This window comes from Mobula hypostoma, chromosome 18 (assembly GCF_963921235.1).
Source record: "Mobula hypostoma chromosome 18, sMobHyp1.1, whole genome shotgun sequence".
Classification (NCBI taxonomy): domain Eukaryota; kingdom Metazoa; phylum Chordata; class Chondrichthyes; order Myliobatiformes; family Myliobatidae; genus Mobula; species Mobula hypostoma.
Window position 1 is genome coordinate 54,945,619 of NC_086114.1, and position 25,662 is coordinate 54,971,280.

The 25,662-nt window shown below is 42.2% G+C and overlaps 1 protein-coding gene across 1 annotated transcript in view; it reads right to left on the reverse strand.

The window, feature by feature from the left end:
* The window catches only part of ptpn9a (protein tyrosine phosphatase non-receptor type 9a), a 244,239-nt gene that overhangs the window by 67,576 nt on the left and 151,001 nt on the right, over positions 1-25,662 (reverse strand). The window contains exon 4 of the mRNA XM_063070911.1: positions 5,395-5,519. Coding sequence (XP_062926981.1) covers positions 5,395-5,519 — 125 coding nt within the window. The remainder of the gene's footprint in view (positions 1-5,394; positions 5,520-25,662) is intronic.

Below are 25,662 nucleotides of genomic sequence, written 5' to 3' on the forward strand. Positions count from 1 at the left end.
CAACACTGAGCGTCATAGGAAGTCATTCCTGCCTGTGGCCATCAAACTTTACAACTCCTCCCTTGGAGGGTCAGACACCCTGAGCCGATAGGCTGGTTCTGGACTTATTTCCATCTGGCATAATTTACATGTTATTATTTAATTATTTATCGTTTTCTATTGCTATAATCTATACTCTATTCTTGGTTGGTGCAACTGTAACGAAACCCAATTTCCCTCGGGATCAATAAAGTATGTCTATCTATCTACTCCTTCCTGACCAATACAACTACAAAATTCTGTCTTAAATGTGTTTCTATCAGAATCTTGCCCAGCTATTTTGGAGAGTTCAGAAACAATGGCTCTTCATTAATTTTGCTCCAGAAATTACCAAGCATCTTTTTACTGGTTACTGCCACAATATTCTGATCTGGCTCAGAATAAATGACTGAAGGTAATTTAATAAAGAAGTCAGTTACTTGGCAATAATTAGAGCTTATTTTTCCTAAAAGTACAAAATTATTTAGCACGAGTTCTGAAATAAACTGGGATGATGTGAAATAAGTTCCATATTGGTTCTGCATTGCTGTTTGTTTATGGAACCCAACTACATGCATCTGGTATCAAAATAAATATACAAAAATAAAAAAAGTACAGATCAGGAAATGTCAAATAAAGACAGAACATGCAGGAAACACTCAGTAGGCCAGGCAGCATTTGTGGAGAGAGAAACAGGAAACGTTTGAGGTGAAACAGGGATAAAAGAAAAACAAAATGGTTTTAAGTTGCAGAGAAGAGTTAGTGCTGGTGTGGATAGAACCAAGGAAATACCTGTAGTAAGCTAAGGCCAGGGTTGCTATTGGGATAAGATCCAAAGGTCTTCCAGTCAATGGGTTATTGGGTGCATTAACAAAAGAGGGTTAAAAAGTTGAGAACTACAAAGCTGCACACATGTTAAGTAGGTCGTCACACTAATGGAGAGAGAAAAACTGACCCAATATCATAGATGACATGACTAGTTCTGATAAAGACAGAAAGAACAAATCAGCCGAAGATGTAGAATCTAACATTTTAAGTCTGAAAGGCTCCAAAAGTTGGAAGATAATGTGTAGCTCCTCAAACTTGCATTGGGTAGGTGGGTGGGTGTGTTTGCCTTTCTCTCTGTTTATTTATTTATAGAGATACAGCAGAATAGGCCCATCCACCCCTTTGAGCCACACCGCGCTGCTTAGCAATCTCCTGATTTAACCCAAGCCTAATCACAGGACAAATTATGTCTTTGGATTGTGGGAGGAAACTGGAGCTAATATAACTGTATAGCAACCCACAGGCAGCTAGGGAGGGATGGGGTGGAGAACTGAAGTAGCAGGTAATGGAAGATCAGCGTTGGCCTTGCAGACTGAACACTGCTCTAAGCAGTAACCAGACTGGATTTGGTTTTACCAGTCACAGAGCTAACACACTGAACGACTGCTTTGCCTGAAGGGACTGTTCAATCCTTGGATGGTGGAAAGGGACAGATGTGACATCTCCTGAAGTTTTATGAGAAAGTGCCATGGGATGGGGGATAGCTGGTGGGAATGTAAGAGTACAAAGGGGATTTGCAAGAGGAATGTTTTATTTGAAGTGCTGAAAGGGGAGGTGAGGAAATTATGTGTTTGGTTGCAGAATCTTGCTGAAGGAAGTGAAAATTAAGAAGGATAATCAATAAAAAATAAAACTCCTTGGGGTCAGATCAGGTTTAAACTTTGGATCTGTGCAGACTCCTACAAATGAATCTAATGTTGTGTTCCCTGCTTTTACCACTGGACAATGCTGGTCAAGAGACATTGAAAAAAGGCCATGAAACTGTTTAAGGAATCCATATCACTCAGCTGAATAGATATTCATCATGGTAATCCACCCTTTGATCTCTTATTTTAATCTCCTTTCAAATTAGTCTACACTACCTGCCAACATGACTCTCTATCTTCAACCTTTTATTAAATCTCGATGTAAGATTTATAGCTTAAACTTTACATTAAATCTAAACATTTTGTCCTTGCCTAAACAGTTTGTGTTGGGCACGTGGCCAAGTGGTTAAGGCGTTCATCTAGTTATCTCGAGGTCGCTAGTTCGAGCCTCAGCTGTGGCGGCGTGTTTGTGCCCTTGACCAAGGCACTTAACCACACATTGCTCTAGTCTGTGCGAGGAGTAGCGCCCCACACAGACTTCCAATCTGCGCCTTGTAAGGCATGAAAATGCCCGACGCAGGCCTCTCATGGTCTGAGTTGATGTTCCCTCCCGCTTCCCCTTTGTCCTTGCCTAAAGGTTGGTTCAGCAATAATGAAGTACTACAGCATGGAAACAAGGCATTTCAGCCCAATAAGTGTGCTGACCATCAAGCACTCATTTATGCTAACCTTGCACTAGCTTTGTTTCATTGTCCCCATATTCCCATCAACTTCTCTTCAGATTCCACCATGCACATACACACTAGGGGCAATTTATAGTGACCAATTAAGTTCCATCTCATGTCTTTAGGGTGTGGAAGGGAACTAGAGCACCTGGAGAGAATCTATACAGTCTAAGACACATAAACTCTAGATAGCCACCACATAAGATCAGGATTGAACCAGGTTACTGGAATTCTGATGTAGTGGCTCCAATTGCTGCACTACAGGAGTTCTGACAATCTTTTACCTTAACATAATTCCATTCTCTTATGCCTTTAAAACATCCTCAGTAATTTCTCCTGGGTTCAAAAGAATCCCTGACAAAACAAATCTGAAAGAATAAAATTAACAAATATAAAATCTCTTTATTTCGGTCTAGCCAGTTTGCAACTAAAAACACTTGACACAAACAAGTTTATTTTAGTACTACATTTCTGTTGCTTCTAAGTTTCTTTGGAGTTCTGGTGTTATAGTCCATGTTTCGGAAGCATACAGAAAGATTGACCAGATGTAACAGTTTAGTAGCCTAAGCCTTGTTGTCATAGAAATGTGTCTGTTGGTAAAATGGGTTTTTCATTTTTTGGAAGTTGGTTTTGGCAATGGCAATTCTTCTTTTTATTTCTACTTTACTTCTAGCATCTTGTGATATAAAGCTGCCAAGGTAATTAAAGCTGGTCTTTTGTTCAATCTCTTGGTTACTGATGTACAATTGGCAGTTAGGAGTATTGTGCTGTTTTGATGTTACCATACATTTGTTTTTTTTTACAGTTGATGGTTAGACCAAAATCTGCACTTGTTTGTACTATCTTGTCTAGAAGGATTTGTAGATCTTCTGCAGCACTTGCTATTAGAGTGGTATCATCTGCATATCTTATATTGTTGATGTTAACACCTCCAATTTTTATCCCATCTAGGTCTTCTATTTCACTGAGATTCATTTCACTATAGATATTAAATAATTCTGGTGAGGCCACACATCCCTGTCTAACTCCTCTTTGAATTTTACTCCAACTGCTTATATTATCATCAATTTTTACCGCCGCTGTTTAATTCCAGTATAAATTTTGAAGCAGTTATTGGTCCCTTCTGTCAATATTTAGTTTAGCAAGAATTTGAAATAATTTTTCACGTTGCACTTTGTCGAATGCTTTAGTGAAATCAATAAAACATAAAGACATCATTTTGATATTCAATTGCCCTTTCTGAAAGCATAAGTAGTATGAAAATTGTGTTCCTAGTTCCTCTATCCTCAATAAATCTATATTGCAGTTTAGAAGTTTCTGGCCTTAACTTGTTTTAAATTCGACTCTGAACAACTCTCAACAAAATCTTTATTATGTGACTCATAAGACTGATTGTTCTATAATTTTCACAGTCAATAGTTCCAGGAATTTTTGGCAGAGTTATAAATACTGATTTCAAGAGATCGTCAGACAATACACCAGACTCACGTATGCCAGTAAACAGTTCAAAAAGAATATCTATGCCAAGATCTTCTAGGGCTTGTATCATTTCCAGTGAAACTTCATCAGGTCCAGTGGGTTTACCAAGTTTCATGCTTTTCATTGTTTTAGTTATTTCTTCTTTAGTAATAGGTGGGCCAGAATTAGAGTGTTTAATATCTGGGGGTTCCCCTCTATTATCCTCAAACGGCTGCTCTATATACTGAATTCACCTCTCACATACTTTATCTGGATCTGTTAGTATGGATCCGTCTGCTGATCTTATGCATCCTGTAGAGGAGGTTTTCTTAATTCCAGTAATTTCCTTAATTTTCTGGAGCATTTCTTTGCTGTTGTTAATATGGCCTTCTACTTCACTGCATTTTTGATTCAGCCATTCTTCCTCTGCAATATTGTACAATCGTCTGGTCTGTCTGACTAGCTCTCTATATTGCACTTCATTATTCTTCACTAACCTTCTTTGTTCCATCAGATCTAGAATTTCTTGGGTTATCCACCCCTTGCTGGTGTGTTGGATTTCTTGTACTGGGATTATCTCCTCTGCTGATGCTGTATAGCATATTTAAATCTGTCCCAAATAGGTGTTGTTACGTTTTTGTTGAAGTGTTCTTCTACAGCTGTCTTGAATTGTTGCTTAAGTATGATACATTTTTTAAGTTCTCCCAACATATACTTCTCTCTCATTTTTCAGTTTCTTTAATTTTGTTTTAATGGTAGCTATTACTGGATGGTGATCTGAACCACAGTCTGCTCCTGGGTAGACTTTGTGATATTATTTCTAAAGCATTCATTGATGGTAATGAAATCTATTTGATTCCTTGTTCTATCTCCAGGGCTAATCCAAGTACACAATCTACGTGGATGGTTTTTATACCAAGTATTGGTGATCACTTGGTTGTTTCTGACACACCAATCAGTAAACCTTTCTCCATTTTCATTTTTCCTCCCCTAATCCAAAGGGTCCTATGAAGTCATCAACCCTTTCCTGTCCAACTTTGGCGTTAAAATCTCCCATGCTGAAAATATCATATTTGCTGAAAATATCATATAGAGATAGGGTAACTAATGAGACAGTACTCCTTCGTGCCCATATGAAAAGATAGTTAATGAGAACATTAAATGAGAGGAAACTTAAATTCCTGGGTCATATCATCAGAAAGGGAGAAATAGAATGCCTTACATTACAAGGCCGTATGCCTGGGAAACGCGGAAGAAGGCAAAGAAGAAAATACATGGACACTGAAATAACTCACAGATCTAAGTGTGAGAGATATCATTGACGCTGCATGGGATTGTCGATGTGGAAAGCCATGATCGCCCAAGCGTGTAACGCACAAGGCACATGAAGAAGATTTCTATTAGTCTTTTTAATCTGATGCAATTTTATTGCATTTAAGAAATTAAATTGTATAAATACCATTAACCTTCTGAATTAGAAGACTTTAATAAAATGCTCCCCCTCCGCTCCCATGGCTTTAAGCAATCAGATCTGTAAAGAACACAGACAGCATGCCTACCTTTCAATAGCTTGATCAAGCAGGTAGAACAAGGCTTGCAAGACCACGTGCTGCAGAGTTTTGTTGGGTTGATGTAACTTGGCAGTGAAAAGGGCAATGGATGCTCCAGATGGATCGCGTACGCTCTGAGAAGAAATAATAAAAACATAAGTCAGAAAATTGGAAAGATGATATTTGCAGCAATTCGTATTAGTACACAACAATTTTACCATTACTGGTCTTTCACCTTCTTTTGTGCATTCTTTTCTGTTATCTGCTGCTGCCATCAACAATCCTAAGCCTTTTCCTAATCAGGGTAGCTTAGCTGTTCCAGCACAAGGAAATCTAATTAATGTCCCAGCTCCAAAGAATGCTGGAGTTGACACAAATCTCACAAATGCACAGCAACCCTGTGGTGCCAATTCATCTAATATTTCACTTATAATCATAGTAGTTGCAGATACATCACTATTTAAGTTTGTCTATGCATTAATGTCACCTGGTCACTAAAAGCAAAAGAGAGCCTCTTAAACCTGTCCACTCCTGGCCAAAGGAAAGGTAGCAGACAGGCATGGAGCCGAGGATGAACAAGAGTGGGAGGATGTGCAAAGGTGAGGAAGGCAATCATCAGAACGAAGGAAGAAAGCGAGAGACAGAGGGAGTCAAGGTCAAAGTCCAGCATTCTATCATATGCATAAGTACATGCATGCACAGACGAAATGAAAAACCCATTCACAGCAGCATCACAGGCACTCAGCAAGAGTAAGACAGAATGAGAGAGCAAGGAGAGAGAGAGAGAGAGAGAGAGAGAGAGAGAGAGAGTGTAAGGTGAGTGAGGAGAGGATAAAGTGCTGAAGATAAAGAAGGAAAAAGGTGATGGGGAAAGGTATTGGTGAACAAATGGGTTGGGCAAGATTGGAGGTAGGTGTGGAACAGCTGAGAGAAGGGGTGGGAAAGGTGAAAAAAGTGAAGGGGTAAGGGAATTGGAGAGAAAGGGGATACACAATGGAAAGATTTTTGCAAAAAATTCATAAATAAGCATTGAACTGGCTCTTATATTTATTTTAATTGTTCAGCTGTATTTTTTCAATTATTAAACAAAATGTCAGTATTATTAGAGAAGGAATGGAATTGATAATGTTTTCAGATAATATTGTGACACCATCATGTAAATCTGTGATAGGAGATAACAGAAAGAAGCTGGATGTTAACTTAGATGGAAACAATCTAGGGGTCATAAGAGATTAGTCAATTTGGCAGTTTCTAAAGATGAATAACTTCTAAGTAATCCCTCTAATCTCTATTCAAATCTCTCCCAAATATTTCCATGCAGAGTGCTTTTGTAGTTCATCATAAATATTAATTACCATGTTCGATTGAAACTGTTTGTTAGTTACTCTTTAACTATCCCTTCCTGCATGTCAGGCCTGCATTTCCTGGTTCCAGAGCTCAGGGCAATCTGAATTCCATTACTCAGATACAGTTGTTTATTTTCTTGAGGATCTTGGTAATGACTTCCAAGACATCCACCCTTCCACAGAAAACAAGCACAAGGCCTCTAAACATCCTAATGACTCAAGTCAAACATCAGGTTACATTTCCCTGTCAGCCATTAAGTGGAAATAGTTCATGCTATGCAGCCCCTTCAGCTTGCTATGCCTTTCAGTGGGATCATGGTTGATATAAGTCCACTTTCCTACCCTTTACCTTTAACCCTGGATTCTCTCATTGATTATAAACCTAATTTCATCAGTATTAAATGTACACAAAGTCCCTATCCCACAGCTCGCTAAGGCAAGGAGTTCCAAAGACTTAAACCTTCTGAATGAAAAAAGTTCACCATCCCAGTCTTAAATATGACCCCTCTTACAGAGCATAAATCATGTTCTAGACTCTCTCAAAAGAAGAAAGATCCTCTCAACATGTCTAATCTATGAAGCTAATAAGCTTCAAAATATCATTTCTCATTCTTCTAAACTCCAGTGAGTGGAGTCCCAACATGTTTAATATTTTATTCCCATAGGTTTATTCTTCCATACCTGGGGCCATCCTGGTTCAGTGGTATTCACACTTCCTTCAGGTAATCCACTTAACAAAATGACTCATCACTAATAATTTTCTCTGATCGGCAAGCTGTTATTTACTCAAAGGAACAGAAGTGGTGACTCCGTTTTTAATCATCAAATAACCAGCCTGAGCGTCCTTCCCCTTTTTGAAAACCAGTACCCTAAGAGAACCTTTTCTGAACTACCTCCAATAAAATATACACTCAGTGGTCACCTTATTAGGCACAGGAGTGGAACCCAGTGTGGTCTCCAGCTGCTGGAGCCCATCCACTTCAAGGTTCAACATGTTGTGTGTTCAGAGATGCCCCTCTGCACACTTGTGACGCATGGCTATTTGAGTTGCTGTGCCTTCCTGTCAGCTTGAACCAGTCTGGCCATTCTCTTCTGACTTCTCTTATTAACAAGGAGCTTTCACTCACAGAATTGCCACTCAGTGGATTTTTTTTTTGTTTTACACTCCACTCTGTGAACTTCTAGAGACTGTTGTGCATGAAAATCCCAGACCAGCAGCTTTTGAGATACTCAAACCACCCCACCTGGCACCAATATTCAGTCCACGGTCAAAGTCACTTGGATCACATTTCTTCCCCAATCTAATGCTTGATTTGAACAACAACTGAACTTCTCGACTATATCTGCATGCTTTTATGCATGGAATTGCTGCCACGTGATTGGCTGATTAGATATTTGCATTAATAAGCAGATATACAGGTAAACATAATAAAGTGGACACTGAGCATATTTCCTTACTTAGGGGGATCTAAAATGTTTGCATTGTTCTAGACGTGTTCTCACCTGTGCTCATGCATTGTGTAAGACTTAATTCTTGTATTCCAATTCCCTTGAAGTAAGGGCCAATATTCTATTATTCTTAGAAAGACAGAAGAGATCTCAGAAGCTGGGATCTAGACCAAATTCTGTTTTGTTCTAATTCCATTAATCTTTCCTAATATCTGCTGCATGTGTGCCAACCTTCTGTGTTACGCAAGCGGATCCTAAACCCTTCAGTTGTTTAAATGATAGTCTATTCCTTTGTACTTCCTTTCAAAATCAACAGCTTTAAATTTCTCCACTTTCTTCTCCACTTGCCAAACAAATTTATCTACTAATGCCTCTCATTAAATTGTCTGTACTCTTCTTGTAACAGGCCTTCCCACCTATTTACGTGTCCCCTGCAGCTTTTACTTTCTTCCTTCTTTAAAAAAAAATATTGATTCAAATAATGTGGGCTTCACAGACTAAGTCAGCATCTAGTTGCCCATCCCAAGTTGCCATTGAGAAGGTGACAGTGAGCTGCTTTCTTGAAATGCTGCAGTCCTTAGCATTGAACTACTGTATCTGAGTCATTACCATACACTGTTATGGATGTCGTTGCAGGCTGACTCCTGTAGTACCACAATGAATACAGGTTGGCAATCTGAAACTGTCTCATCCCCAATCACTGCTTCTACCCGTCAGCCAATCTCTGTCTGTGACAATATATTATCTTCAACCTCTGGCTCTTATCTTCTGAGTTAATCTTTTGTGAGGCCTTCTTGAAGCCCAAATATAAACGGCCTACTGGTTAATTTCAAGAAGACTAGAACAAAAAAGCTATGATGTAATGCTGAGACTTTATCGGGCATCAGTTAGACCGCATTCGGAACATTGTGAGCAATTTTGGGCTTTTATCTGGGGAAAAAAATGTGTTGGTCCTGAAGAGTGTCCAGAGGAGCTTCACAAGAATGGTCCCAGAAATAAAACGATTCATGTCCAAGGAGGATTTGACGTCTCTGGACCCGTACTATCCAGTTCAGAAGGATGGGTGGTGGGAGGCCTGATTGACACTGAAAGTCTGGGATAGGATGAACAAAGATGTTTATATCAGTACGAGAGTCTAGGATCCAAGTGTGTCCCTTTACAGCTGAAATGAGGAGGATTTTTTTCAACAAGAAGGTGGTGGATCTGTGGAACTTGTTGCCACATTGGGCTGTGGAAGCCAAGTCATTGAGTGTGCTTAAGGCGGAGATCGACAGATTCTTGAATTGTAATGGAATTAAGGGTCACAGGGAGAAGAAGGGAGAATCAGGTTTAAAGAGATAATAATCCATGATCATTAGACTCAACAACTGAATGGCCAAATTCTGCTCCAATACCTCATGGTTCTTCTCTGATTAGGATTCCTCAAGAACTCAAATCAATTTTGTCAGACATGACTTCCTATGATAAAGCTACAAACACTCTGCCTGAATCAATTATGTTTTTCCAAAATTGTTGCTACTACTTTCTTCATAATTAATCCTAAATGTTTACCAACTGCAGATATTGGGCTAACCAGCCTGCTTAGCTACATTTTGTCTCTCTCCGTTTTGAATAAGGGTTTTACATTGGCAGGTTTCTGATCCTCTGGTATTTCCGATTGTAAGGACCTTTGGAAGGTTACAATGAATGCATCCACTATATCAGTAGACATTTCTTTTAGAATCCTTTAATGAAAACTACCTGGGTCAGTGGATTTTGTTTACATTACTTTGCCCAGTTTCTCTAGTGATGGTGGCAGCATTTTCAGCATCAAAGAGAAATTAGGTGGTAATGAAAATGGGAGAGGAGAGAGGAGTAATACGTGGAAAAGTGCAGGGTTAGGCATGTTGGTTGGAAGTGTAGAAGATGTTCTTTTCCACAGTGAGCAAATACGAAAGTTTGGTGTACGAAGAGATCCAGGAGTGGTGGGTCACAAAGCGGAGTTAAAATGCAGATCTGGCAGCAAGAAAGATATTAGATGATGCAGTGCAGGAAGTATGGAGTACGTGCAAGGAAGCCTTGGTGCAAAGAAACACACCTGGGACTGTGTGTGCAGCTTGGTCTTATGACCCGAAAGATATTCTCACTTTGCAGGTGGTGCATTGTGTGAGTTATTTGTATGATTCCTGCACTGAGTTTGTCTTGTGAGGAAAGACAGGCTTGTGTTAAACTAGAGGTCAAAAATAACACTGAAACATGGGATTCTGACAGCGTTTGACAGGATTGTTTCTTCCATTTTTCACCTTCTAGCTCTTTACATCATTCACTTTTAAACCCACCTTCCTCCAAAATGCACCTACCTTCCCCCTAACCTGGATTCATCTATCACCTGCTAGCTCTTGCTCCTCCCCTCCCCTTTACCCTTCTGTTATGGCTTCTACCCTCTTCCTATCCAGTCCTGATAAAGGGTCTTGGCTGAATATGTTAACTGTTCATTTTCCTCCATAGGTGCTGTCTGTCCTGCTAAGTTCCTCTAGCATTTTGTGCATGTAGTTCTAGGCTAGGGGTTCCCAACCTTGTTTATGCCATGGACCAATACCATTAAGCAAGGGGTCCGTGGGCTCCAGGTTGGGAAGAGAGTCATCTTGCTGGAGTCTAGAATCAGGCAGCAGAGTTCAGGATGGGAAACTGTCCACTTAAGGCAAAAAATTAGGAATGCTTTTTACTCTGAGTGATGAGTTTCCCAGGAAACTGGATACTAAGCAGTTAACTGCATTCAAGTCCGTGCTAAATGTTTCGCACCCGAAGTTGTTAAACGATTAGAAAGGGTGGAGTGAAAGGACTGATTGGCCAGCATCTCAGTGAATGATGAAGCAGGTGCAAACATCGGTTTATTCTGTTTCTGTATGCTTAAACATGTTCTTAGAACATACATTAAATCAGAAGCAACTGTATGAACTGGAGGAAAGAGAGAGTTCAGTAAATCTTCCTACTAATATACAATGCCAACAATAAGTACTTTTATAGGATCTTAACTATGAGAAACTTCGAGGTACAGGCTGTCACCTGGTTACAAATGTCTGACTACGGACACATTACATATGGATAAGCTTCTGTATAAGTAAGTTCAAAAGTCTGATGTCCAGACACACACTAGATACTACCATACCTACAGATGGTAGAACTAGTTTCCACTCTCTTTCCACTTTTAGCAACTGTTCTGTCCAATCAGTCTTTTGAGCTTTTGATGCCATTCATTACAATACCGTGGAGGTATGGTTATTGTAGCAAGAGACTTGTGCATTTTCCAACTTTTAAATGTAAAAGCAGAACACGCTTGTTACCTGTGGGTGTCCTACACTTCACAGAAACATTATCAAAATAAGTTTGACACTGGGCCACATTGGATATTCGAACATGTGTCCAAAAACCTAGTCAGAAGTAGGACCATTCTTATAGAAAAAAGAAGAGGCATTGGTAGGAGATACAGAGGGAGAGAATTCAACAATTGGGCGCAAGGCAGGTAGGTAAGAGGTTTGCAAGGGGGTACAAAGCTGCAGGGATATGAAGGCAAAGATCATAGAAGGATTTGTAAAAATAGATAAGGACGCTGAAAACAGTCCTCTAACATAACACGAACCAATGAGGATCATAAAGCACAAGGGCAATTAGTGAATAGGACCTGATACAATTAAGAGAAGGCCAAGGGTTTGGATAACCCCGGGTTGACGGAAAGGAGAAGGCAGGCCAGTCAAAAATGTTTTGGGATCTGTATGGATGGGATCTTCATGCGTGTAACAGGTGTGTGAAAAGGGGGTGTATCTGGAGTATTCTTTCTCAAAACTCTGCTGAAACTAGTCAAATATTCGTAATAGAAATTTATAGATATATCCATCTAAGGATATGGAGAGGTGATAAACAAGCAGAGCTCAGATACAGGTTAGGCCTGCTCTGCATTTTTAGGGTAAGAAATGGAACGCATGATCTACTTCAGTACAACACAACATAAGTCAAAGTTGAGTGCAAAGATCACAGTTCCCTGATACCTATTTTGTTTGCAATTTACAGACTAAGTCACCAGCGGTACTACAATGAAACTCTAATAATCTAAGCACACAAAGAACATTGCTGTGGCCCGTTTAACAAATTTTCTAGGCTACTAGATATTAATCAATATGAACACTGCCATATAATGTTACATCAAACATTAAAACAAACTTCTACAGACGCACTGCTGAAAGTACCCTGACCGGCTGCATCATAACCTGGAGCCACAATTCCAACTCAAAGTAACACAAGGGGCTGCAGAGAGAAGAGGACGCAGCGCAGTCTACCACAGGCACAGACCTCCCCAGCACTTACACCATTTATAGGCAGCACTGCCTCAAGAAGGTGATAGCCATCATCACCATGCAGGTTATGTCCTTTTCCCAGTGGAAACTATAGAAGCCTGAAGTCCCAGACCATCAGGTTCAGGAGCAATTACTTTCCTTCAACCATCAGGTTCTTGAACTGACCTGTACAACAATCACTCTACCTCAGCAACTGGGCATTACTGACCACCTTTTCACTACCATGGAACTATGCCTGTTTTTTTTTGCACCGGTGTCTTGCTTTTGCATAGTTTTATCCTCCCCACTGCCGTGTATAATATATGTTCGATTTGTTTTCTGAGTGTTGTTGGAATCGACCTGCCTGCAATGCTATTTGCGAGCAAGTTTTCCATTGCACCTCTACCTCACCATACCTGTGCACATGACAATAAATGTGACCTGAATTAATTTTCATTTTACACAGTATTATAATAAATTTTCCCAGTGAATTAAATATGTTTGAAGGGAGCATGGAAAATGGGATCTTGGCCAACAGAGAGAATGCACAACCCAAAACCCTGGTGAGCAGAATGGAAGCACAGCAAATGGAACACCAGTATGTCAAAAGGGAACAGGAGGACACTGGGGCGCCAGTGAGTTGGAAGGGAGGAAGGGCGTGCAAGAACAGCAAGTTAGAAGGGAGGATGGCAAATGCTATCTAGTTAAGACCTGCTCAGATATCCGGAATTCTGAATGATCAGATAGCAGATTTGGCAGTTTCACATATCAGGAATCTTGTTAGGCTTCATTCAGTTTTGGTTGCCTCATTATAGAAAGGATGTGGAAGCTTTAGAAGGTGCAGAGGAGATTTACCAGGACATTGCCTGGATTAGAGAGCATGTCTTACCAGGAAAGAATGAGAAAGCTTGGGCTTTTCTCTTTGGAGCAAAGGAGGAAGAGAGGCAACTTGATAGAGGTGTATAAGATGATAAGAGGCACAGATACAGTGGAGAGTTAACTGCAACATCTCACTCAATAATACAGATAATGATGCAATCCTGAAAAACATCATTGCTTCAGTAATTAAAGACTCACAAGGTTTTGTATTTTATTGGTTTCCTATTTCTCAGGGTTGTATATCAACATCAGATTTCAACCAGGCCTCTACAGATGTGTGGTGAAGAGTATATTGACTGGCTACATCACAGCCTGGCATGGAAGCACCAATGTACAGAAAATCCTACAAAAAGGAGTGGATTTGGTCCAGTCTATCATAGGCAAAGCCCTCCCCAACATTGAGGACATCTACATGAAATGCTGTCGCATCATCCATCATTAGGGATCTCTACCACCCAGGACATGCTCACATCTACATGAAATGCTGTCGCATTATCCATCATTAGGGATCTCTACCACCCAGGACATGCTCTCTTCTCACTGCTGCCCTCAGGAAGGTGGTATAGGAGCCTCAGGACTCACACCACCAGGTTCAGCAAACAGTCATTACCCCTCAACCATCAGGTTCTTGAACCAAAGGAGATAACTTCACTTGCCCCATCACTGAACTGTTCCCACAACCCATGCTTGTTTGTTTATTAATTATTTGTTTCTTTTGTATTTGAATTGTCTTTAAAAATGGTCTTTCAGTGATTCTATTATGAATTTATTGAGTATGCCCACAGGAAAATTAATCTCAAGTGTTGTATATGGTGCCATATATGTACTTTCATAATGAACTTACTTTGAATTTTGATATGCTTGGTTGTATGACACAAGAAACCATGAAGACAAATGAACAACACATTCCATAAGGTGCTCCAAACCACTGCAAAAAGAAATCGTCAAATATAATCCTGGTAAATTTGTGTGAGATTAGCCAGAGCTCTGGATATCCTAGAAGGTGAATGAGCATTACTTTCATCAACTTCCATCTCTGCTTATTGAACTTATTTTCAAACTACCCACCTCCACAATAACGATTGAAATCAAATTGCGCAGGAGTTTGAACATACCATTTTCACACCTCGTCATTATCAACCCCAACCTCTTCATCCACTGAAATGTCAGCAGTAAAGAGTTAATCTCAAGAGTGTCAATTTCATCATATGAATGATCAGGGCACCCTGTAAACGCCATGTCACATGATTTCAGTAAATCAATGGTGAAGGCGTGGAATATTTATACTATATTGAAGATTTAAAAATTGCAGTAAACCTGTCTCCAAACAGCTCCTCCAGATAACATTGCAGCTGTGAAGTGATAAGGCAGGATGTTTAAGTTGTCTTTGAAATGAACCCACTCAACACGTATCATATCCCACTCATACACCTTGACAGTTTTTCAAAGAACTGTAATCACCATGATTGCACTCCTGACGTTTCTGCTTGTCTGCCCAGTGCCTGGGATTATAACTAGAAACCAGCTCAGGAAAAACACTTTTTATAGTTCTGGTAAGGAAGAGCAATAACTCAAAAACATCAATGACCAATGCAAAGGGTCGTGGCTCATGTTATTGCACAATGGACCATTTGGAAATTTTGGAACAAAGCAACAGCCTTGTAAAACCGTTCCACTGCTCAATTCCTTTTGCATGCTTCAGTTGCATCCCTTTGAAATCTCAACCAAGCAGAGACCTAATGTCCTCAGATTTCACTTTCTATCCTCTGTAATTTTTGAATATTCCATATTCCCACTACCCTCTATCCTAAAGAATTCTCTTGACTGACCAAATTCTAATTAAACAGGATGGCGCCTTGCTAATTTATATTGTTTCCCTTCCGCTAGTTGATGGATACACTCTTGCACCTCTTCTGCTCTCTCCCCAAATCCCGGCAGACAGAACAGAGCATTTCCCCAAGTCCTCACCTCTCACCCTGTGAGCCTTCAACCTCTCCATGCTCAGTCCTGATGAAGGATTTCTACATGAAACCGCCAATTCCTCAGTTGCTCAGTTCCCCCAGCAAATCGTTGCTACAGTAAAAGATTTCCCTCTATCCGTCCTGAGCAGATGACCCTTTGTAAGGGTCTCGGCCCGATACATCCACTGTTTGCTCATTTCCATGGATGCCCATGGACCTGCTGAGTTCCTAAAGCATTTTGTGTGTGTTGCTTTGGATTTCCAACATCTGCAGAATTTCTCGTGTTTAAGAATTTTCATAAATAGTCAATTAATTTTTTGTGTAGTTGATGGTGTTTGTGGGTGTGTGTGCTCTAACAAAAACACATGAGCTCATGTACATATGTAGAGCAGTACAACACACCCACCTGCCAATGCAGTATCCATCTGGCTGGACCCAATTTCTTGCATTTGCCCCATATCCCTGAGCCCCACCCCTCCATGTACCTATTCAAGTGTTTCGTAATTGATATTTTATCTGCCTTAGCCACTTCCTCTAGCAGCTTATTCCATATTCTCACCACCCTTCTCTGTGAAAAAGTTATCCCTCTCACCATGTAATTATCCCCCGAATTTTGGACTCCTCTACCCTGGGGAAAAGACTGTTACCTGTTCTTCTTACCTATGCTTCTCATAATTTTAAACCCTTCAAATAAGATTGCCCCTCATTTTCCAAATCCTAAGAAATAAAGACTTACAGTACTGTGCAAAGGTCTCTCTCTCTCTCGTGCTTAAGATTTTTGCACATCACTGCATGCCACTGTACCGCTGCCATAAAAAAAACAAATTTCTTGACATATGTGGGTGATGATAAATCTGATTCTGAACTGAGAGGGGGAAGGGGGAAGGGGGAGGGAAAGGGGGAGGGGAAAGGGGAGGGGGGAGGGGGGAAGGGGAGGGGGGAAGGGGAGGGGGGAAGGGGAGGGGGAAGGGGAGGGGGAAGGGGAGGGGGGAGGGGAGGGGGGAGGGGGGAAAGGGGGGAAAGGGGGAGGGGGAGGGGGAGGCGGGGGGGGGAGGGGTGAGGGGTGGGAAGCACCTGAGAGATATTCTGCAATGATCAACAAACCAATTGATTGGAATCAAATAACTTTGCTGGCATCTCAGGGCTGGGTGTGACTGCATCCGCATCACTCTCCGCTCCTGGCACTCCTTCTCTGCCACTGGTCCCACATCCCGCCCCACGTCCTCCACCCTCGTCATTCCCAACATCCTTTGCATCCTTGTAAATCTTACAAGCTCTCTTAAAACAAACAAGAGAAAAATCTGCAGATGCTGGAAATCTAAGCATTGCTTAAAAACTCTCTCTTTGCTCCACATTGGCAAATACAATACTATGCTAAAGTCTTAGGCATATTGCTACATATGTGTGTGCCCAAGACTTTTGCACAGTACTGTATATACACTATATGTATAAAAAAATTTGTGATACATAAACATTTGTAAATAGCATATATAAAATTTAAACTAAAAGCTTTAAATCAATTATTTTTGCAATTCATTCCTTTCAAGTTCCTTCCTTTTACTGGAAATGTAGAGTAGTATCATGACTACACAGATGCATCAAAAATAACCTGCCAAAATCCCATTGCCATGTTAACTCGGGTGGAAATGACCTTTCCTTCTTAGAAACCCCCACACCTGACGATTCTATCTGGTAGAGTGAGCCAAGCAAAAATATCCAATGACATCAAAACTTCACAGCCCCTCAGTCCAATTACTTAACTGGATGCTGAAAAGATTAAACTTTTGCTTTAAGGTATGAATTAGAGAGACATCCCGACACTTCAGAAGCCATCTCAACTTTGTGGCTGCAGGGACATGTCAGAGAGCCTAGCTACTCAATGCAAGGAGGGAAAATGATTAAAAATTAGGGAGAATTGCTCAAAAATCACAGTTGTACTTTTTGCTGGGAGCAAATTTAAAAATACTTGGCATTGGAACCAAATAGCTATCTTAAAGTTCAAACATTCTTATTCATGTGCTTCTGCAACTGTGAGCACTCATACACACAAAAACCACACAATACATTTTGGTTCAAATTTACACTAATTACTGGTGGAGTCATCTTAATTCTTAAAACAAATCCATCTGCTCAGGATGTGCAGAGGATTCCCTGTCTAGAGTAGATTAGTGCGTGCATAGGCAACAGCACGTGTTCTAAATGGGCTTGGGGTGGCGGGGTGGGGGGGAGGCAGAGAACATGTGATTACAAGCCTGATCCAAGAACTTGTTGTACCAGTTACTTGATGTCATTTTCAGCTCTATTAGACTGGAAACCAAGGCTGACAATTCTATTAGAAACTCTCTGCTGTGGCTGCACTTTGCATGGCCCATTTTAATTACTAATAAAGAATAAGATGTTATTTCTAACCCTGTGAAGGGTAACATTGGATTTTTCTGGAGCCAATGTTTACCACTGTGCAAGGAAACGGAGTACAGAGGAAAAGCCTCATCTACCCTTTACTAAGAAGGATTTATTCCACTATCCACAACATGCAAACGTAACTAGAAGCATTCAGTGTAGAATCCCATGCTAAATTCAGTTCAGCACCAACACTGAAATTCCCAAACGTAACTAATAAGACTGGTGCTACAGCACAACTTGCACAGGTGATGACATTGGCTCTACCGACAACCACTGAACTGTGTGAATTTCTTCCCATGGGTTGGTGGATTAATTGCCCTCATGTTCCTGTGAGAGTAGATTCTAGGGAGAATCAATGAGAAAATACAACAGATGATTGAAAACAGGTTCCTGATGCCAGGCATGGACTCAGTGGGTCGAAGAGTCTGTTCCAATGCTATATACATCTCTATTGCCAATGTTATAGTTCTGACATACTATAGCTCAACCAAATTTATATATGTGTGTATATGGAGAGGGGAGGGGGTAAAGAGAGAGGGCAACATACAGAGAGAGTGGGTGGGTGCACTGTGAAAGGTACACAGCCAATGACCACTGCTGAGAGGCCAACATTCCCCCCCCCCCACACTTTCTTAAACAGCTGCACGCTGAGCAGGAAATATTTTTACATTGCCCAAAAATCGTGGCACTTCGAACTTTTTTTTCCGTAATGTGCATACTATGGATATTTAGACAGCGTTGGCATTCAGCAGGCTGGTGGTTTATTAACAATTAACAATGAGCCACCGGCTTCCATTCTGTGTTTATTGTTACCATTTGTAAAAGTGTTGTAACTTGAAATACTGACAATGCAAATATGTCGAAGCTCTAAAATGTTTCAAAGTAAAGGTTGTGATAGGTTTATTATTTAGAAAATGTATGGATTATATTCATTAACACATAATTAATTACAGGATTACACAATTATATCAATATAGATTTCAAAATTATATTAACATTACGTAAAAGAAAACTTCAGATGTGCGGCAACAAAGGCTGTGCATGGGAGCATTTCTGTTGCTGCATGGCTGTGCACCCGCACAGCTGAGAGGAAACAGTGGATAGGACACAATCTTACATTCCAAACACTTCATTAGAAAATACTTGTCTGGGAGAAAATAACAGCATTTCTGAATGGCTAGAGAGCTGAAGTCAGGAGAGGTAATGTACATTTTGCAGCTTTTATATTCTTTTGCCTATGTTCTCACTCCTTGCTCCCAGTTCTCATGAAGGGTCTCAGACCTAAAACATTCACTCCATGTCTCTTCCCACCACTAATCCAGACTTCCTGAGTACTTCCAGCATTATCTGTTTTTATTTGCAACTGAAGATCTATTTGGTGAGGGAGATTATTCAAATGGATTGGGGGTAACAAAAAAATATCGAAAAGTTCAAATCTTCAATAAGGATTAACATATTTATATACATTCACACTCTTGTTTAGGAGACTGGGGACTTCCAGATTAATGGATGCTGATTCATAGAAACTGTGCACGTGCAAACAACTGATGTCGAAATAGTGCTGATACACAGGGAATTGATCAGAAAGAGGAAAGCCACAAGCTGATCGTGCCAAAATTTAAAAAGTTAAGCACAGTTTCTGCGCTCAACAGCTAAGTTGATGTTCACTCATTTGTCATATTATTGCATGACACAAGAGGCCATTTCAGTCTGTCAAGTCTATGCCAGCTCTCAGAGTATTCCCATTAATCTCATACCCCCAATAATTTCTAATCTAATACTAGAGAACATATGTTTAAATTTAGAGGGGGTAAGTTCAAAGGAAATATGCAGGGCAGTTTATTTTTCCCCACAGAATGGTGGGTGCCTCGAATGTGCTGCTAGGGGTGTATAAAAGAAATTCAAGGAGCATGTAACAAAGTTAGTTCAATAATACCGGGGGGCTTTAACCCACATATAGATTGGGCAAATCTTGCTCATGAAATACACATTTGTGGAGTGTATATAAAATAATCTGCTTCATCAGTTTCATTGTACCTGTACCTCACCATCCTTGTACATGACAGTGCACCATGCATATGACAGTAAATTCAACTCATCTTGAATCGAAAATGAAATGGACATTTTAGAACAGTGTGGTGGAATGAGAAAGGGAGACCTGTCATTAGGGACTTCTGCTTCTCCTGCTCGGGCAGCCCTTGAATAAACATCAGTTAACATCGTAAGACAGGAGAAAGTTAGAATGTTCAGCCCATCAAATCTACTCCACCATTTCGACATGGCTGATCTATTCTTCTCAGCCCCGATCTTCTGCCTTCGTTCCATAACCTTTGGTTCCCTTACTAATCAAGAACCTATAAACTTTCATTTTAAATATATCCCATGATTTGAACTCCACAGTTGTCTGTAGCAATGATTTTTACACATTCACCACACTCTGGCTGAAGAAATTCCTCCTCATCTCTGTTCTAAAGGGACATCCTTGTATTCTGAAGTGGGCCCTCTGGTATTAAGCTCTCCTATGTAGGAAACATTTTCTCCATGTTCACTCTATCTACTCAATGGGTTTCAGTGAGATCCCCATTGTCTGTGAATGCAGAGATAGTGCTGGTGAACAACAGCGATGTTGCAGGCAGCTTACAAAACTTGTTCTGAACTAACACTGCATTCTGAAGCCTGTAGCTTCCTTTGAACTAACGTACTTTTGAACTGTCTAAACAAACTCACAATTTCATGATTTTCTGAAGAACTTGGTGGACCTAGCTCTCAGGAATGTAGATATGGAACCTTTGTGTGGACGAATGTCAGGAGAGGTCAGTGGGGAGGACTGCAAACCTGAGTAAAATGGTGGAATGTGCAAGTTTGTCTACCCAGTATCTTATTAGCAAATGTACAGTCATTGGAGAACAAGGTTGAGGACCTAAAGGCAAGAATGCCTGAATCACAGGGAAATAGGGGATTGCTGCATTCTGTGTTTCACTGATGCAAGGCTCACTCTGGACACGATGGATATGGCAGTCCGGCAGTCCAGCCTAAGGGTTCTTGATCTAACGGATGGATTAATTTGTAGACCACTTGGGGAAGGAAGAGGTGACGGGGGGGGGGTGGTGGGGGGGGGGTTCTATATTACATGACGGGAGGTCTGTATTACTTGAGTGGGGTGGGTCTGGATTACATGATAAACTCTTTGTGGTGCTCAGACACAGCAGTCTTGTTGCACTTCTGTTTCCCCTGGAATATCTAATGATTAAGTGCCATCATACTTACCAAGAGGGTTCCCCACCATGATCCAGACTGCATTTTACATACCGCCAAAGGCCAATGTCAAGCAAGTACTGGAGGTATTGATTGTTGCAATGACCAAAGAAGTAACAGCCTACCCCAACACCTTTCAGATAATTGTCCAGGACTTCTGCCTGGCTTGTTTGAAGAAATCTGCCTAACTATCATCAATATATCACCTGCAGCGCAAGGTGTTCCGACACCCTCGACCACTTTTATTCTACGACTAGCAATGCCCACTGTTCTATCCCTAGACTGCATTTTGGGAAATCTAATCATCTGGCTGTCCATCTTCTACCTGCACACAGACGAAGGCTAAAGAACAAAGCTCCAGAGGTAAGGACACCAAAGAGGTGGTTGCAGAAGGCACAGAAGTGGCTATGGGATTGCTTCGAGTCCGTGGATTTGGTTATATTCAAAGACTCAGAGGATCTCTATGAATGCACCACGGTCATCACAGACTTTATAAAGGCAGTCACGGGTAAGTGTGCCGCCACAAAATTATTCAGAGCCTTCTCCAACGAGAAACCCTGGACGAACCAAGAGATCTGCAATCTGCTGAGGACCAGATCAGTGGCATACAGGTCAGGCAATCAAGAAAAATACAAGGAGTCCAGGTATGACTGACGGGTGAAGTGGCAATTCCGGGCCAAGCTTGAATCATTGAAGAACGCTCAGCAGCTGTGGCAGGGCTTGAAAGTTGTTACCTCCTACAAAGTGAAATCAAGCAACATAGGTGACAAGGTTTTCTCCCAGATGAGCTCAATGTTTCTTATGCTCGCTTTGACTATCAAAACATGGAGGCACCTTCACAAACTCTCACAGCACCCAACGAACCTGCGATTTCAGTCTCTGAGGCTGACATGAGAGACATGAGAGCATCCTTCAGGAGGGTGAACCCACAGAGAGCATCTGGCCAGACAGGGTGCTGGCTAGTACTGATGACCTGTGCTATTCAACTGGCTGGGGTGCTCACCGATATCTTTAACCTCTCACTTTGCCAGTCTAAGATACCCACCTGCTTCAAGCAGGCTTCAGTTATACCGATGCCTAAGAAGATGATGGTAATGTGCCTCAATGTCTATCGTCCAGTAGCACTTACATCCACTGTGAAGAATTGCTTTGAGAGGTTGGTGATGAAACGTATCAACTCTTGCCTGAGGAGTGACTTATATCCATTCCAATTTACCTACCGGTACAACAGGTCAACATCAGGTGGTATTTCATTGGTTCTTCACCCAATTCTGGAACAGCTAGACAGTGAAAATGCATACATCAGGATGCTCGTCATTGACTACAGCTATGCATTCGATACTATGATCCCCTCAAAACCAATCAATAAGCTTCAAGACCCAAGTTTCAATACCTCCTTATGTAACTCAAACCTCGATTTCCGCACTTGCAGACCCCAGTCAGTTCGGATTGGCAAAAACATCTCCTCCACAATCTTCATCAGCACAGGTCACCACAAGACTGTGTGCCTAGTCCCCTACTTCAGTTACTTTATACTTATGACAGTGAGGCTAAGCACAGCTCCGAGGTCCATGAGCCAGTCCTCATCGGGGATCAGAGGTGGAGCAAGTCAGCAATTTTAAAATCCTCACTGCTATCATTTCAGATGATCTGTGCTGGGTCTGGCATGCAACTCCCATGACAATGAAGGCACATCAGCACTCTACCTTATTAGTTGTTTGCACAGAGTCAGCATGTCATCTAAAACTCTGACAAACTTCTATATGTAGATGCACAGTGGAGAGCATCCTGACTGATTGCATCTTGCCCTGGTACGGCAATACCAACACCCTTGAAAAACTACAAAAAGTAGTCGATACAGCCCAGTCCATCACAGATAAAGCCTTTCCTACCATTGAATATAGGTTTAAGGCAGGAGTCCCCAACCTTTTTTTGCACCACGGACTGGTTTAATATTGACGATATTCTTGCCGACCGGCCGACGGGGTGGGTGGGGGGGTGGTGCTGTTCAAGTTCAACAGTGGGCGTGACAGGGAATGAGGAAAGGTGCAGCTGAGTCGTATCTTTTCATATCACCAAATCATATCGCTTCCTCGCGGCCTGGTAGCACATGCTTTGCGGCCCGGAGGTTGGGGACCACTGCTTTAAGGACTGTTGTTATGAGAAAGCAGCATCCATCATCAAGAACCCCCATCATCTATGCCATGCTCTTTTCTCATTGCTGCCAGCGAGCCTCAAGTCCCACACCACCAGGTTCAGGAACAGTTGTTACCCCTCAGCCATCAGGCCCTTGAATTAGAGGGGACAACTTCGCTCAGCCCAACACTGGACTGATCTCATAACCTATGGACTCACTTTTAAGGACTTCATCGCTCATGTTCTCACTATTTATTGCCAGATTGGATCTAGTGGTATGCTGTGTGGTTGCCCTGTTTAAATCAGTAATGTGTGTCTCTGTGGGTTATTTGCTGGTTATTGCTGCATGCGTGGTGGGTGAGGTCTTTGTTCGAGTTCAGACTAGCATTGACGAGTTGGAGGTGGAACTCGGGACTGTCCATGCTGTTGGGAGAGAGAGGGAAGAGTGGTCTGATTTGGAGGTAGTGTCTGCGAATAAATGTTTGAGCTCTGGCAGGCTCCGCCTGGCATTTGGGATAGTGTCCACCCCAAGAGGGGCGGAGGCGTGTGAGACGTGGGCGGAGCGAATCTCTCAGTTGTTAGATGAGTGGCAGTGCTCGGTTGAGGGAGAGCGACAGGGATAGGTTGAAAGTTTGAGTAGGCGGGCTGGTGACGGTGTTAGAGCTGTCAGGTTCACTTACACCATAGTGACAGCTGTCAGTTATTTGAAAGAGGGGGAAAGTTTTCAGTGTGTCTTCTCTGGCCAGGAGTGCGGCTAAATTGCTTGCAGTGCCAGGGGATCATTTCAGGGGATCAGCCCCACCTTCAGTTGTTCAGCTGATCAGAGAGGTGTTGGGCAACTTTGTGGAGGCCCAGTGGGGGAACGGCTTGGGGTCTCTGGGGAAGCACGTTCCCAGCGATGTACCAATGAACTTCCGAAAGGAAAAGACCCTATTCCTGAAGGGTTATAGGGACCACAGCCCAGGGTGTCGTTACGGATAGAGGGAAGCGATGCTAAAGCCATCCTCGGCCCCAGGGCGCAGGTCAAGTTGTTGTACAGTTCGTTTTACAACCGGTGTCTGAAACACTTACCCTTGACAACCGCAAGGGCACCGGAGATTTTGAGTACCAGTGCCAGTAGTTATCCAGAAGATGATGATTGGTTAATGACCCTGGAGTTCATGGGGGCATTGTCTGGGCACCCAACGTGTCGAGTTGCTTCTGAGGACATGTGTAGCAGCCTTGAGCCGGTACCGAATTTAAACGAGACCCAGCGGTGGTACGGCTGGGGAAAGTAGCTGAGGGTGAGACCCTCTTAGTAGATGCTCCGAACTACCACGAGGGAGGGGAGTTGACCGCTGAAGACACCTCAGTGAGAGAGAGGTCGCGGCAACTGGACCCTGGCGCCATGGAAGATGTAGTCAGCGTGTGTGTGGATTATGCCACGTGGGTTTAATGTGCTGGATCTGAGGAGTGGATGTTGCCAGATCCCGAAGAGTGCAGCTGTTGAGCCAAAGACGGCCATTATTAGTTCCCTAGGATTCTTCCGATCCGAAAAGATGCCCAAGGGCATATCCGGAGCCCCTGCATCCTTCCCGCGAGGCATGAGGAAGACCATGGGGGAAGTGACGGTGTGTGGAGTTTGGGCATATGTGGATGACCGCCTAGAGCTTGGATTCGCCTGGGGGGCCTATGAGGCGAGGGTAGTGGCTGAGCCCGGGCGACAGAAGCGAAGTGTCAAATATGGAGGAGTTTTTGGCCAGAGGAGTTTGGTGCAACGTGAGAAAAATTACCCGACATACCAGTTGAACTTCCTGGTGTTGGAACAGACGGTGGTGGACCTGGGGATTCATAATATGAATTCATTAATCTGAATGAGACACAGGGGAGAGAGGGGATTTGCACCACTGAACTGAGTGCTCAGAAATGCCGGCCAGAGACTGAGTGCCACACTTGTGGGACGACCATTGCAGACTTGGAATTCACGCTTGTCAACGTGGAGAAGGAGAAACAGAATTCCAAGCCGACACTGCGGTCATGTACTGATGAATTAATCCAGCGAGTAGAAACAAGGACCCACCTTCAAAGGGATCAGCAGAAACTCAAGATGTCGATTCAGAAAAGAATGGAAGACTTACAAGTTGGGGAAGATCAAGGAAGTGTTCTGACTAAGGCCAACAGAAAACTGAGAGCCCAGGGAGGGGAGTTTGACTACACTCCTGAGGAGGTGAAGAAATGGAGGACAGATCTCGGAAAAGGGAGGCGGACGCTTGAAAGGAACCTGAAGATGACTATCAACAGTTTAAATGAAGTGGAAAAACTGAAAGTTGACCTGGAAGAAGCTGGTGGGGTAACTGCGTCCCAGATTGAGATGGCCAAGAACCGTGAGTCAGAACTACTGAGGCTGTGGCGAGAGTTGAAGGAGTCCCCGAAGAAGCCGTCGTCTCGACTGCAGGAGGCTGAAGGGGTAGCCCCGTCTAAATGTTTCAGTGTGGAGAAACTCAAACAGCAGCTACCGATCAAGGGAATGAAGAAGAATACAGATTCGAAGGATGATGT